The sequence below is a fragment of the Podarcis bocagei genome (assembly GCF_964188305.1).
Source record: "Podarcis bocagei genome assembly, chromosome: 1".
Taxonomy (NCBI): domain Eukaryota; kingdom Metazoa; phylum Chordata; class Lepidosauria; order Squamata; family Lacertidae; genus Podarcis; species Podarcis bocagei.
The window spans coordinates 141,662,381-141,677,699 of NC_138125.1; the positions used below are offsets into that span (position 1 = coordinate 141,662,381).

The 15,319-nt window shown below is 40.8% G+C and overlaps 1 protein-coding gene and 1 long non-coding RNA gene across 30 annotated transcripts in view; one reads left to right on the plus strand and one right to left on the minus strand.

Annotated features, from left to right (window-relative positions):
• Positions 1-1,448: 1,448 nt before the first annotated feature.
• Positions 1,449-2,559, plus strand: LOC308584998. Its single transcript, XR_014007064.1, has 2 exons — positions 1,449-1,713; positions 2,340-2,559. It is a non-coding gene; the product is annotated as an uncharacterized lncRNA (long non-coding RNA).
• Positions 2,560-7,336: 4,777 nt separating this feature from the next.
• The window catches only part of MAP2 (microtubule associated protein 2), a 282,714-nt gene continuing 274,731 nt past the window's right edge, over positions 7,337-15,319 (minus strand). For 23 of the 29 annotated variants that reach the window (XM_081189952.1, XM_081189950.1, XM_081189942.1 and 20 more), the window contains 4 exons: positions 12,236-12,328; positions 10,962-11,043; positions 9,803-9,915; positions 7,337-7,713 (listed from right to left, as the gene is read on the minus strand). In XM_081189952.1, coding sequence (XP_081046078.1) covers positions 7,498-7,713; positions 9,803-9,915; positions 10,962-11,043; positions 12,236-12,328 — 504 coding nt within the window. In that variant the 3' untranslated portion in view covers positions 7,337-7,497. The remainder of the gene's footprint in view (positions 7,714-9,802; positions 9,916-10,961; positions 11,044-12,235; positions 12,329-15,319) is intronic. The other 6 variants (XM_081189945.1, XM_081189944.1, XM_081189937.1 and 3 more) reach the window with 1 other exon arrangement.

Here is a 15,319-nt window from a genome sequence, read left to right on the forward strand (position 1 = left end):
TAGTGTATAATGCAGTTTGGAACCGAAAGACCAACATCAATTATTTAATTGGTTGAGCTTCAATGAATATGCATAAAGGGGAATGTTTGAGGGCTGGGTCAAGGGTTGAACCATTGTTTTGCCTAAGGGGATAAAAACTGTTTGCCCCTGGTGTTCGGGGGCATTTTTCTCTCATTTTGGCAGCTGAATGCACCCCTTTGCTTTGCTTGTCTGACAAATAAACCAAAGTCAATAAAACTTTTGTAATTAAAATATTGCTGCCTGGATTTTTCCATTCTGGTCTGTATTCTGAAGTCTCCAACATTTCCAGAATACAATCAAGCTGCAAAAACCCTAATTAAGAGTTGGTAAATAGTAAGATTTATTGTTTAACAGAAAATAATACCATGTGCCTCCCATCAGACTCTAGCCATATTTTCCTAAGGTTTAAGGTATACTGAGAGAGTTAAAGGGCAATAAATTTTGGGAAGAGCTAATGGGAAAAGCAGCTGGCTGGGAAAGGGGGGGGTGTAAACTGAAGAGGCTTCTTTTGAAGCTGTTTTTACTGAGTTCCTTTTTTACTTTGCAAAGGCCTTTTCTTCTAAAAAGCTATCTATGTTATGTATGAGATTTGTTGGCTTAATGTAATTATGCAAAGGATTTAGAAAGTAAGAAATGTTAGATTCTTATGTTAGATTCTTATTTCATTGATGGTGTGTGAGAATGTGAACCCAAGATCTCTGTTTAGATAGAATTTAATACCATGAGCCATCTGTTTTAGCCATTTGTTTTGGAATGCAGGGGCAACAGGGCAAAAGGTGATCTGGTAATTAAGGTGCCTTGTCGAGGCAAATGTAAGATATATGGCTACTTGTCTGCCATTTATGGATAGAAGGAAATATAGCTCTTTGTCTCCCATAAAAGGTAATAGGAAATGGGTGTATCTTTTATGATTGGTTCTAGCAAACAGCCAATAGGAATTTCAACCAGGCTGATAGGACAGAGGCAGCCAAAGGAGGAGCAAGGGGGCTGGGCTGAGGAAATATAAGTACTGGCTATCAGGGCTGGAGGCAGGCAGAGCTTTGGTAATCATATACCACTGTGCCTATCATTTATTTGTCTGACAAATAAATTATTATTTTAATTTCTCTATTGCTGCGTTGAATATTTCATTCCAGCTAAGCGTTAACCATGAGCAGGGTGCTACAACAGTAAAACTGCTAGCACATTTGCAAAGCTGAGTAGCGTCCGGTATGGTTTCAAATTGGGCAGGGGACCATGTGTTGAGATTCCTGCATTGCATGTGGGTTGAACTAGATAGCCTTTGGGCCTCTAGTTTACAACTTTACAATTACCGTATTTTTCCGTGTATAAGTCGATGTTTTTTGTTTTAAATAATCTGCCAAAAATTGGGAGTTGTCTTATACACGGATGGGGAATGCACAGGGGTTACAAAAACACTACTTACCTTCCCACGGCTGCCATGAAGCTGCTGCCGGAACTGCCAATCATTTCATCATAATCATAAAATGTTGATTTCTTAATTTGGGGTTCAAAAAAATAAGGGTCGTTTTATACATGGGGGCACACAGAAAAACATGGTATAGGATCCTGATTCTGTGTGGTCGTTTCCTATAACTAATTCTTGCACAACTTAGCAGCAGCCTCCTCGCATCCTGGTAGCACCTTGTTGGTTATTCAACTTGTGACTGGGCCGATAGGGACAATACAAGGGTAAGCTGTGAATGCCATACATAAAAGAGCACACACAGCTTCCCCTAAAGTATCATGGGGAGTGTAGTTTGTTAAGGGTATTGAAAACTGTAGCTCTGTTAGGGGTAAACTAGTTCCCAGGATCAATTGATGTGGTGTTTCTTTAAATGTATCTTGTGTACTGAGGCAGAAACTTGTGTCAGGACAGTAAGGATTTAAGGGTGAGTGCCTGGTAGCTTAGACTGCCTTAGAATTAACTACCCCCCCTTCCAATTCAGGAAATACTTTGGATTATTATTACATTATATCCCACCCAGGGCAGCAAGTGCCCAACCCTTCCAGACCCTTTAGGCCTCGTTCCCGGACTTACCATGGCAGGTGGGAGAGAAATCTCTCCTCGCTCCCATCTTGGCACCTGCTCTGCTGCCAGGCCTTTTCCAGCCGCCCAAATGACATTTCCCCAAGGCCAAAGGAGGGTTGGGGGAATCCGTGGCATCCTGCCAATGCACACCTCTGCGGAGAGGCCAAAATGGTGGTTCATGTGCTGTCAGTTTGCTCTTTGTACACAGCTTAGTGTAAAGAATTAATCAGCCCATTATCTCAATCTGAACATTTGCACACTTATTATTTGACTTTTCTCCTTGCAGTTCAGAATGGAGTTCCAGAAAGTTCCAGCTGAAAGGAAAAAAAGGTCCTGGAGCTTGGCAATTCTACCTGCTTAGTGTTTCTATTCCGTATACAAACCACAATGGCTGGTGCTTTGATTTAGTTTGGTGATTAATATTCCCTGCTTATACACGTTTTTACCTCCTGCTCCAATTGTGAAGGCCGGTGGCCGCTGCAAATAAATCTTTCTCTCTCTGTGAAGTAGCAGCACTGTTCATTGGGTTGGATGGGAAAAGGAGGGAAAGATATTGGAAGCTGGGAGGAGGGCAAGAAAAGCACGACTCTGATGGATTAAAACCTGAGGCAGATAGCAATAGCTAGGTCCTGATGATGCTCACCTCATATTTGAGGCAAACATCAGAAATACTAGGCTTGCCAACAACACTATCTGCTTCAGTCTGTAGGGAGAGTGCTCACATGAGGGAATACTCGCTTCAACACACAGAAAACTAGAAGGTCGCCCCCCCCCCCCGGTTACCTGTTTCCTTCTTTTCCGTCTTGCAAATATCAAGTTTCTGCTGGAATTGGTACAGCCAGGCAGCAGCTTTCTTAGTTCAGGAAGAAGCAGGCCTCCATTTTGACCAGGAACATGCAGGGTGCAATCCTAAGCCCACCTACCTGGGAGCCAACCGCACTGCAGGCAAGGGGTTTACTTCTGAGGAAACGCTGTGCTGAAGTAAAAAAAGTGCAGGCAAGGGTCCTGAATTGGCCCTTTAGGCCATTAGGACTAGTGTGCCCAACTGCCCATCTGCACCACTAACGAGAGTCATTATTAAAAGGAGAAAATTTGCAAAGACAAATCAGGTGAGGATGCTGATATATTAAGAACCCCACTGGGGGAGGGAGGGGAGAAATGCAAAGAAAGAAGACGGGGTGCAAGCAATTAGATGACAAGCCATTTTATTTTGCAAAACAATCACTATATAGCAACAAATACAATTGCAAATTGGATTGAAAAACATGAACTACCTACCACCAGCCATTCAAGAAATGCCTCTTTTATGATAACAGGCTCTAGAATTGCCAGGAAAAGAAATGGCTACACGGGCTTTGTAATGGCCTACTGTTGTTTCCTCCTTCTTCTTTTTGAAAAAAGGGAAAGGGGGAGGGGGAATCCCAGCACACAGAAGGCAATTTTATGTTTCTCTTTGCTAAAGTTGAAATGACTGTTAGGCCTGGCCTTACCAAATCTGCAAACTCACTATCTGCTTCATTTGTAATGGAATTTGCTAGGAGCAGCTGTCCCTGAGAGAGAAAGCTCTAGAGCAGTTTCTGGATAGGCCTGCACAACCAAGCTGATCACACCCGGTCAGCTGTGGGTGGGTGTCCTTTTGGGGGCTCAACAACTACTACCCTGTTTTTACGCTTCTAAGGAGGCAGCGAAACCAGAGAGTCTACCAAGCCGCTGGTGGGACTGCAGCCCTGGCTTAGGTTGAAGCTTTGGCTTCCAGCTTCCTCTTTTATGTTGATTTGCATTATATCTTCTGGAAGGGAGTCTGGAATTCAGGACTACAGAAAAGCCCCTTGCATGCTTATTGTGACTTGGTGGTCCACATTTTTGGATCCTTCGGGACGTACACTAGGCAGACATAGATATTTGCAAACAGCCATTATGAAGAGAAAGGTTGCAGCTGTATAGGAGAGCATACGGTTAGATGTCTAATGCCATATACGTTCTATAGATAATATCCCAGTAGGCAAAAGGACTACCCTTATAATTAGCAGCTTGGACTACTGTTGCTGGACAAAAAAATGTCTGCCTGTCTGTCTTTTTTTTTGTCTCATCATGTCTAGGATTACACAGAAGCAAATGCTATGTAAGCAGAGAGAAACAGAGGGATCCCAAGGGACAGATGTTTTTTTAATTGAACCATCTATGGCAGCCCTACATGTTTTTATTCATCTTCTCCACAAATTGCTAAGTGCACATTACTTCATTATACTTGAACTTACAAGAGCTTGTTAGTCAGTGTTACAGTGCCAGCTCCATAAAACCGACAAAGACGTGTTTTCCGATAACTGCAATAGGGCACAATCCAGCAAAATATTATCTTGCTGACTTGAAGAACAGCAGTGCTCTTGTGTGGCTGTTGCACACGATAACTTACCCCTGAATTGTTGTGCTGTTAGCTTTTAAATGAAACTTAGGCATGGGAAGTTAAGATTTGGCTGCCCCCCCTCCCGCTACCAGCCCAGCAAAAATCTAGAGTCCTGTAACATAGTGTGTGCATTTCTTTTAATAATAACATGATCTCCTGCTGGCTCTTCAACTTGTACGACTTCAGCAAAATTCTGCAACTTTCTATGGAACTTTCTATGGAAGGATGATTATCGATTACAAGGACTTCTCTTTAAGATGAGAAAGATAAATTTGCAGCATGAAATTAATGACTCGGCAGCATTGGACATATATACTCAATAAATAACTTCACCATCTAGAATGTGTTTATATCCCAAAAAAGCAGAATACAAAATAGTCACAGATTAAACACTGTTCTGACTGGCTGGCAATCAGCATCCGTCCACGTGAGGTTCAGTAGTACCTTGGGCACTCTCTAAGACTGGAAAAAGATGTAAAAACACTAAGAGGCTAATCTGCAAGAACCAATGGCATAGAGTCAGAGTGACAACATTTCACTAAAAATACTGTTCTTTTGCCTTTATTATTTTTTTCCTGAAGCGGTGGCGGTATGGACCCCTAGTCTGATCCAGCAGAGCTCTTCTTTTGTTCTTAGTGTTTGTATTTTGCACGATTATTCTAAGCAACATCACAGCCTCCTGATGCACTGGTGTCTAAGCTAGGTTTTTTTTATTAATTATATGACTGCATCATAAACTGAATGAGGCATCTTACAACATGAGATTGCTTTTAGGATGTAATGTATAAGGGTATTACTTAGGCTTTCATTCATTCCATGGAATTTGAACAAGCTCTACAATACACTGCTGAAGTTTTACCTATTAGAAATAAGCTGATGCCATTTAGAAAGCTTTTTTAAATATTCATGATCTAATTTAATTTTATGGAACTCCATAACTAAGGGAACAGTACTGGAATATATTGGAAGTCTGATCTGTGCATCTGATAATTTGGTTCTAGTCCCTGAAACATTTGCCATGGTAATTGTTTTAGTCTTTACGGTGCTACCAAGACTCATGGTTGATCATACCGTTGATGTTTTCTATCTTTAAAAACCATTTTAAAATCAGTACTGGATACATATTTTGTAAATTAAGGTGTTTAAGAGGTAGCCCTTTTCAAAAAGCTTCCAACATGTAAAATCATCCTAATGAACCGTTCATGTACTTGAGAGCGTTCAGCTTGAGAGCATGCAAATGTTATGCAGGTGAATTTATAAGGAAATGAGCAATTGATCTGCAGGTTGAAATAAGTAATTATTATCACCTAGTCAAAGCTAACATACATAACATGAGTAGACATTTGTCCACTTATGTGTCATATTACCATACCACCAATATTCTCTTAGTGTCCATGTGGCAGTGGTGGAAATCCCCTAGACTCCACTTTAATGTCTAGGTGTTCTTGTCTTATTTCTTATTACACACACTTGCCATATACTTTTTATGTTCAACATATGCATTCTGCAGATTTATTTATCAGTTCCATCACCTTGGTGATGCTGTATAAGAAGCTTATTTAATTATGTTACCAGTAATCAACATGCATTATGTATGCATCTCTCCAGAGCATCATTCTCCGGAGGCATCTGAGCACATCTATGCAAAGATGCCATTAAAGGAATGGAAATGACTTCTGTTTAAACTCTCCCATTGTTTCTTGGAATTTCAACTTTAGCAAAAGAAAATAAATAAATAAATAAATAACTTTATATTCCACTCTTATTGCAGGATTTTTTAAAAATGCCAAAAAATGAACCATTGTTTTATTTTATTAATTTAGAATCCAAATCCATCTTTTTGGAAAATTAAAAAAAGATACTTGGACCCCATAGAGTCATGGTGAATTAAATAATAAAAAAAAGAATGAGGAAGTACAGGAGAAAGAAGGGAGAGTATTTTTTCTCGTATCACAGAAGAGACTTGCATCTGGCACTAAAACAGGGTCACAGTTTTGAGATGTCACAGAAAGCAATTTCATGCTAAAATATCTTTGCCTTTTTGTATTTTTTAAAAGTCTGAATAGGGAAATAAAAACCCTGCTAACATCTACTTTCACATACCTAAAATTGCAACACCAAAGGGTGCAAGAGACACAGATACTGTGAATAAAGAAGTAGAATATTCAAGTATGAGAGGGCGTATCACAAATGGCCACAGAGAAATATATATCTATAATAATACTGTATCAAACAGATGGAAAGGATGTGAAACCAGTAGTGTAGACACAAACCTAGCTGCTTAACCAACATTCTAATCAGACACAATTCCATTGCTTATTTTCAGTAGCTGCTTTTAGAAAAGAAAAATGCCACTTCCCCAATACAGTTCATATGATTCCCCCCCCCACTACTTTCTTTAATTATTAGTTAAATAATTTATTGGAATCAGCTATACACCAACATAATTATCCAAGTTCAACAACGTTAATAACTTAATTGACTCTTTCTTCTACCCATTTATATAAAATAACCCAACCCTGCAAACCCCCTTTTGAAGCTTTGACATCTTTATTTGCCCTTCTGCCTGGTATTCAGACTCTCCAGTTTAATTTAACCTGTTAGTAAATTACAATGGGAGATGTTCCTTAATTCCATCCATCAACAAAATGGTAAAATGAGCAACTCAAGGTATTTAACAAGGCTCCTCAAAAAGTGGTAGATGGATGGCCTTCAGGCACATGAAAGGTAAAAATGCATTGTATCATAATACAGTACTCCATGCAAAACAGGGCAGAGCGACAATTATTGTCCAATGTAATATACTGCAATTGTACCCACATAAAAGCCAGTGTCTTCCTGCTGTAAATGGAAATCAGGCCAATTTCTGCATCTATGTATAACTTTCCCCCAGTTTTTATTTTATGGTTACTACAGTCTTGGGATGTGACTTAATTTTAGACATGGTAAAGAATGAATGTTAACACCTGCTCAGAGCCCATTCCTGGCAAGAGCTCATGCCTAAATATTATTACTTCAAACACTGCTAAATGAAGCAAATTCATAAGCCCTGTTTAGCTAGGGCTGCAGTGACATCTTCAGCGAGAGTAGCAAGCTGAGGAGATTCAAGCAGGTTGATGCTTCCAGAGGATGAGACGTTGCTGAGCCTCCGTGGGGAAGCCACGCTGGATCTGCCTGGTGACTGCGTGATGATCTCAGCTCCATGGTCTACCCGGGCCTTAGCATGCTCTCGGAAATTTAGCTTCTGGCTGTCAATCTGTACAAAGAAAGCAGGCTCACTAAAGAAAACGCAGCAACTGCAGACATGTGAAGCTCCCCAAAGAAAGAGTGTCAATTTAATAAATATTATTTTAATTTACCATGAAAGGGCTATGGATTTTTTACTTCAGCAGAGCCCCTCAAATTCACTTCAATTTTTCCCCAAGTCAATTTCCCCCCATAATATATTGCATTAATCTTATCAAAATAATATTAACTTCCATGGAGGACATGTGGCTTGCCATGTAAAAAGGATCTAGGAGTCTTAGAAGACCACAAGTACAACGTGAGTCAGCAGAGTGACGCAGCAGCAAAAAAATACCGGTACTTATCCTACTCTAGGTTGCACCAACAGAAGTCTAGTGTCCAGATCAAGTGAACTCATAGTACTGCTCTATTCTGCCCTGGTTGGACCACACCTAGAGTACTGTGTCAAGTTCTGGGCACCACAATTTAAGGAGGATATTGACAATCTGGAACATGTGCAAATGATAAAGTGTCTGGAAATCAAGCCTTAGGACGAATGGTTGAGGGAGTTGAATATGTTTAGCTTGGATAAGAGGATGCTGAGAGAAGATATGGTAGCCACCTTCAAATATCTAAAGGGCTGTTACATGGAAGATGGAGCAAGCCTGTTTTCTCCTGCTCTGGAGAGTAGGACCCAAATCAATGAATTCAAGTTATAAGAAAGGAGATTCTGACTAAACATCATAAGACCTTCTCAACAGTGGAACAGACTCCCAGGAGAGGTGTTAGGAAGGCCATCTGTCCTGGATGCTTTAGCTGAGATTCCTGCATTGCAGGGGGTTGGATTAAATGACCCTCGGGGTCCCTTCCAACTCTACAAGTCCATGACTCTAATTTCATAGACGTTTGCCTGAGCAGCTCCTCTTCAGCTGGACTTCATTGGGAATTTGTAGATGGGCAAACCCCTGTAAGAAATTTCACTGATCTTATTAAAATAATGTTAATTCCCTTCATATTTAATGCCATTCTGAGTACACTTTGCTTTTACCTTTTTTCCTAGGCAACTTTACTCCTCTACTTAAAGAGAAAGAAGTTTGTAAAGATACAAAATAAATAAGGATAAAATGTTTTCTTTGGAAAGAACTGAAGGCTGTGCACACACAATTCCTTTAACCCCCACCCCCAAAAAATCCTTGTTGCCAAACATTAACTATAGGAATTACAGCTTTCTGTTTCTCACCTCTCTTTATTTCCCAGCTGGCAAAATCCAAGACATAACTAGGTACGTTAAGGTACAACAGTTTGCAGCTTCATCTATAATACTGGATATATCCATAATCGTTGTTGTTATAATTATTATTTATTAAATTTGTATACCTCTCTTCATCTGAAGATCACAGGGTTGTTCACAACATAAAATTACAGAATTGTTTGGTTGGGTTGAACCCCAAGTCATATATATACATTTATGAATATACCCCAGTATAATTGTAGGCACTCAGTTTTATATAATACATTTCATATTAAAGCAGCAAAGCAATTTGACCTTTGATAAAGTAAGTAGAATGGCATATATTCAAATTTCCCATGAATGCCTGGTTTTTCCACACACAAAAGGTTTTTTTTTGGGGGGGACCCTCAACAGTTTTATTCCATGGATTCAAGATTCATGGGGATTGTACACCTCTACTCCTGCAACTCTACTCAGCTATGATGTGGTTGAAGATGTGAAGTGAGTGGTGGAGCTGATACTTGCTGTCCCACCTCAGGCTATCATTCTCTAGTGTATATATGACATGGCTGACCACAACACCGGATGAATCCCCAGTCCTCACAGGTATTTCTGCCTTCCCTAAGAGAAGCCCCACCTCAGCCCCTGGGACTGCTTGCTGCCGTTAGAGCTAACCTTCCCAGTTTGAGAAATTCCTGGGCTCAAAAGACAAATTGTGCAGTGCCTATGTAATAAAGAATAAACAGGCTGGTGATAAAGGTTTGGATCACAACTAACTTGTCCTGCTGATTTCAGTGGAACCACTTAGTCTGGATATCCAGGGTATTCACAAGCAACTGGATGATGCACAGAATGAATGTTTCAGTAAGTAGAAGTGGCAGCGCCTTACCTTGATATTGCCTCCTCCAGGTACATGGTGAGCGTTGTCAAGCGAGCCAACCTTGGCATGGGCCTTTTCTTTAAAATCCAGTTTCACGCTCTCAATTTTCACTCGCCCTCCACCTAGATGTTATGGGAGGAAAATTAAGTCGAAAAATACAGCAAGACTCTCCAACTGTGACTGAAGCACTTTTCAACACACATACTTTCCTCCTTAACAATGATCATGGGGTTAGGATGACACGCTGAGCCAAACTTTGCTGTGGCTGCTATGCTGTGCTCAGTGGAAAGGCTTGGAGAGAAGCACAGCGGGTACAATCTCCCCTCCAGGAGCCAGCTCATTTGTGTAGTCCTGGTAAGCATAGTTTGGCTTTCCATGATGTGCAGATCAGGCCATTCATTGTGTGGGCAGCTGGCACTGTGTACTTCAGAATGAGAAATCATTTGTAAATGGCTTTCAATTAGAGAGAGATAGTCATGTATGCAAATCCCTAATGTCAAAACTGGAATAAGCCAATGCTCCTCTCTGAACTTTTAGTGTCAGGGGTTTGGAAAGGAAACCAAAACTTTGCATGGAAGCAGACCACAACAGGAACCAAGGTTAATCATTGCATAATGGACGGAGAGTGTTAAAAGAGTGCCTATATAAAACACTTCAACAGAAGAATCCTTCTGGGTTTGGGGAAGAAGACCTGAGGGTGCATGAACTGTGACTAGGGAAGAAAGTGGCATGAGTTTTTTGCCTTCCCTTAATCTCCCTGCTCCATTTTCCTTTCCACAGCTTACCCAGGATCAGGAATGGGAGTAGCTCCAAAACCATATTAACACAATAATATGCATATTAAATGGATGGCCTCTATAACCTAGTAAGTGGTACATGAGATTAGCAAAAGAAAATACCATGGGAAATATGCAAACCCACAGCAGAGGTGCTATAGGGAGGGACAGCCATCTTCTTCGTTTCACATTTATCTGGCAGTGGCAGTGGAGGTGTTTTTCTGGAGGCTTCCTTCACTCTCAAATGTGGCAATGACAACACCCCAGATGACAGGGACCCCAGGAAATGTAATTTCCCTACAGTGCCTGAGTACTTATTATGGAACGTCAGGTACCCTGGAAAATCCGTGTTTTGCAAAATTCTCTCCCCCCCCCCCGAATTTCCATCTTACCTGGCCTGTGGCGGATATTCTTTAGTGAGCCACATTTTGAAGTCACATGACTTAAGTCTATCTTCTTGGTTACGATCTGCACCTGTTAAAAATATACAAAAATATATCTTGGGAATGAGAAAATAAAACCTGGAAATGAATGTGCCTTGACTTTGAAAGATACTGTAAGAAAATAGATGATTAGTAGTATACAATCATGCCACAAAGGAGGGAAACACCCAGATTAATACAGCAAGCTTCCCATTTGAACCTAGCAGAACCATTTTAAAGGTTTTTCATTAGTAAAGTGAAGACTGTAAATCAGGAAGGTGAGTGAAGTTCTTTCCTAAGTTTTTTCATGTGAAAGAAAGTTTGTTTCAGTGCTGTGTGCTGAGAACTGTATGACATATTTCTATTTCCTTTTTGCACAGAGTTCCAGGATTGCCTTCTGTGGCTTAACTGGATTTCTGATTGGAATATTTTTCAGTGCTCCTGTAGCTACATAAGGACACTTCCACCTTTCTAAGGCCCGATTTGGTCTCGCTAACCTTTTTTTAAAAGGTTATGTTATCCTCTAAGAGAAAAACTACATTTGTGTCTGAAGCATAAACTGGCATGTTTCCTTACAATGTTCCTGGCATTTGGGGGTGCTACTACAGATATTGCCTTAGATATGTGATAGACTTATGGTTCATTCACCCTTTTGGACCCACCATGAAATGAGATGGTGCAAATGGGTCAAGCATATCCGGAAATTATATGGCTCATGAGTTGACTCTGATTCTACAAGGCCTTCAGTGTGAAATGAAGTCACACAATGGTGGGTCTACAACAGCTATATTCCCCTATTCTTGCTAAGCCACCTGGCTGCCACCTGGTAAGGAAACACTACCATGTGTTAAGGACATATTGCTAGCCTTACCTCCAGATTGCTAAGCAAGCGCAACTCTTATGTTTGTATCCTTAATATTTTCTCACATTTTCAGCCCTGTAAGGACTGGGATTTTTTTTTTTTATAAGGCCTTGAATAGTTGTGGATTTCAGTTGGCTGAGTCAGTGTCTTGTGGAGCAGAGTGCTTTGACTGAGACTGGGAAATTTGCTGTGGTCTGTGAGGAAGGATGGAGATACCCACCACTAAACACACAATGCTGAACACATCACTAGACCAAGGTGTCTGTGAAACATTAGCAAGAAGGGAAAGAGTGCTTGGTAGGAAGACACAAAGGACTAGGCTGTGCAGAGGAGGGTCACCAAAGTGGCCCAGGGTACCTTGCCAGGCGCCATCTTTACTTACATTTCCTCCCCCTGCTGAATGTGTGATGTTATCCTTGGAACCACATCTGGATTGAATATCGCTAAAATCAATCTTCTTGCTTAAAATCCTAACCTAAAAGGAATCGGAGGTTAACTTGCTATAAAAAGTGTTAACGTTGGTATGCAAAGCTCCCAACAAAGTCCTGTCTGCTGCAGTGGAGGGGGCCGTTTGCTTTACAAGTTATGCTCTAATCATGAGTTAAAGTTGTTTAAGAATGCCTTGACCTTTCTATCCTGTTTCTCTCCAGCTGCCTGCATGGCAAAACAAAACAATTTCTTCAAGATTCTGAGAGGCAGGTGACTTTTCTATAGTAGCAGCTAGTTAAGTGCCCATCTGTGTGAAGATAAAAGGCCTATATCCTCTAAGCTACTGTAATGGGGCAAGGGAACAGTAGGCTCCTGAAAAGTGCAAGCAGTGCACTGAATGCTGGCTCAATATATTAAATATCAGCTTGGATTTCCATTATGAGGTTTTCAGTGGCACATACAACAGAATGCAAAGGCTGCAGCTCATGAGAGAAGTACAGTGGTACCTCAGGTTACATACGCTTCAGGTTACATATGCTTCAGGTTACAGACTCCGCTAACCCAGAAATAGTACCTCGGGTTAAGAACTTTGCTTCAGGATGAGAACAGAAATCGCACGGTGGCGGCGCGGCAGCAGCAGCAGCGGGAGGCTCCATTAGCTAAAGTGGTACCTCAGGTTAAGAACAGTTTCAGGTTAAGAACGGACCTCCGGCACAAATTAAGTACGTAACCAGAGGTACCACTGTACTCAGTATGAATACTTTCTTGGTAGCGGACTTCCTGTCTACTGCGGAGGACAATGGCAATGTGCTAAGTGTCGTCCACAACATGGAGTGGACAGAAAGGCGTGGAGGGTGGTGCTAGAGCTCAGCGCACCCCAACCCTCCCCCCCCAGAAGAGTGGGGACCCGAGGGCTCCAGCAGAGTGGAAAAACCCGGCCCCATAACATCTCCCAGCTGCTGCTGTGCGCGTGGGAGGGAAGGGGCTTGAGTTCACTCTCAACTCCAACACAGCCTGCTGCCGAAGCCATGATTTGTCACCAGAAGCAGCAGATCTTCCAATTAGAGGTAAATGTGAAATAAAACATTTAAAATAAAAAATTAGAGGCTAAAAAGTTTATTTGGCGAAACGAAAGCAAAACAGGAAGTCAGCTTCCGATTTCTGCGGATGAGCTCTGCAAAGAACTTCCTGACAGTAAGAGCTGTTTGACAGTGGAATTTGCTGCCAAGGAGTGTGGTGGAGTCTCCTTCTTTGGAGGTCTTTAAGCAGAGGCTTGACAACCATATGTCAGGAGTGCTCTGATGGTGTTTCCTGCTTGGCAGGGGGTTGGACTCGATGGCCCTTGTGGTCTCTTCCAACTCTATCATTCTATGATTCTATGAAAGGGAATCTTTTTGTGAATGGGACACAGAGACTGCCTACAGCAACGGAGAGTTGAAACATTTAACTCTAATGAATATATATATTAACTATCAAGTAACCTATTGGATTATAAAGTTAAAAACCCACTGACAGCTGGAGGAATTTGAACAGTATTTTAAAAATTGGTGGAGCAGAAGAGGAAAAGGGAAAAGAAAGGGAGCTAGCAGGGGACTCTCAGCACTTCTGTGGGGTAACCACAGAAAGTGGAAAGAGCCTGGAACAGCTTCCAAAGTAACTTCAATACTCCAAGAGATTGAAAGAGCTTGCCAAGAAAGATCTGTCGATTGAAACTCCAGCACGTTTGTGAATTAAACAAGAAGACAAAATGCCATGGGATTACATATAAGAAATAAAATGGAGATATAAATTCTGGAACTATTGCAAGTCACCACTGTTTGAAACAATTACAAGTAGATAAGTACAAATTAAAGAATAACCTTGTTTTTAAAGACATAAATCTGAAACTGAACTGGCCTAACATCTTTTTGCTTTATGGACTTTTAAATTACTTTCTTATTTTTTCTTCTTATTTTTTTGCCCTTTTAATTGTACATTTTATATCTCCTGATTTATTGGATGTTTTCATTTCTCTCTGCCTTTTTTGTTATATGACTGTATGATTTGCTGTTGTGGGGAGGGAGAAGTCAGACAAAAGGGAAAGGGAAACTGGAAAGAGTCTGGGAGGGGGGAAACAACCTCATGGCTGGGATAGAGCCGGAACTTGCAGGTGTGACCTTGAACAACTCAAAAAACACTGGGAACCAACTGATAAGACATGTTGGGTAAGGAGGGAACAACAACCAGCAAAGTGGCAGCTGCAGCGGTGGTGGCCGCTAGAAGGGCTAGTGTGCGAGGAGAAACGGGAGATAAAGGGGAGAGAGAGCAAACAGATCTTCTTGCACAGCAACTCTTGGAATTCAGGAAAGAAATGGTTCAATCAATGCAAGAATTTACAAAACAGGTTCACAGTGACATGAGCAGGAATGTGAATGGATTGAACTGTAAAGCCAAATGCAATCGGATTGAGCATGTAATAGCAAAATAGAAATTAGACATAATTTGCCTCCAAGAGACGCATATTGCAAAAAAGGGGGTCTTAATTAACAAAAAAAAATTAGGTATGGATTTCATTTCATCAGATAAAACCAAAAAAAGAGGAGTTTTTTTTTTTTTTACATTAATCCTGCACTTGAACCCAGATTGATTCAGAAGCATGAAAAAGGCAGAATCTTAATAATACAAGTTAAAATTCAGGGAGAGAAAGTGTTATTGGTTGGCACTTATGCACCCAACAATAAAAAAGTATTCTTCTTTAAAAAACTAGAAACAGAACTACACGAATTTGCAGATCAAAAGATGATCTTAATGGGAGACCTAAATGGAGTTCCAGATCAGACAGGCAGATCAGCCAAGCAAAAAAGAGACCAAGGAAGATAAATTACCAAAGACTTTTTTGATATGACTCAAAATCTAAATTTGATAGATATATGGAGAATGAGACATGTTTGATACAGAGTTCACTTATTACAGCCATGTACACAATAGCAGCTCGAGAATAGACTCTTTGTGGATTTCCAAAGAATTGGAAATAAGAGTAAAAAAAATTGAAATTAAC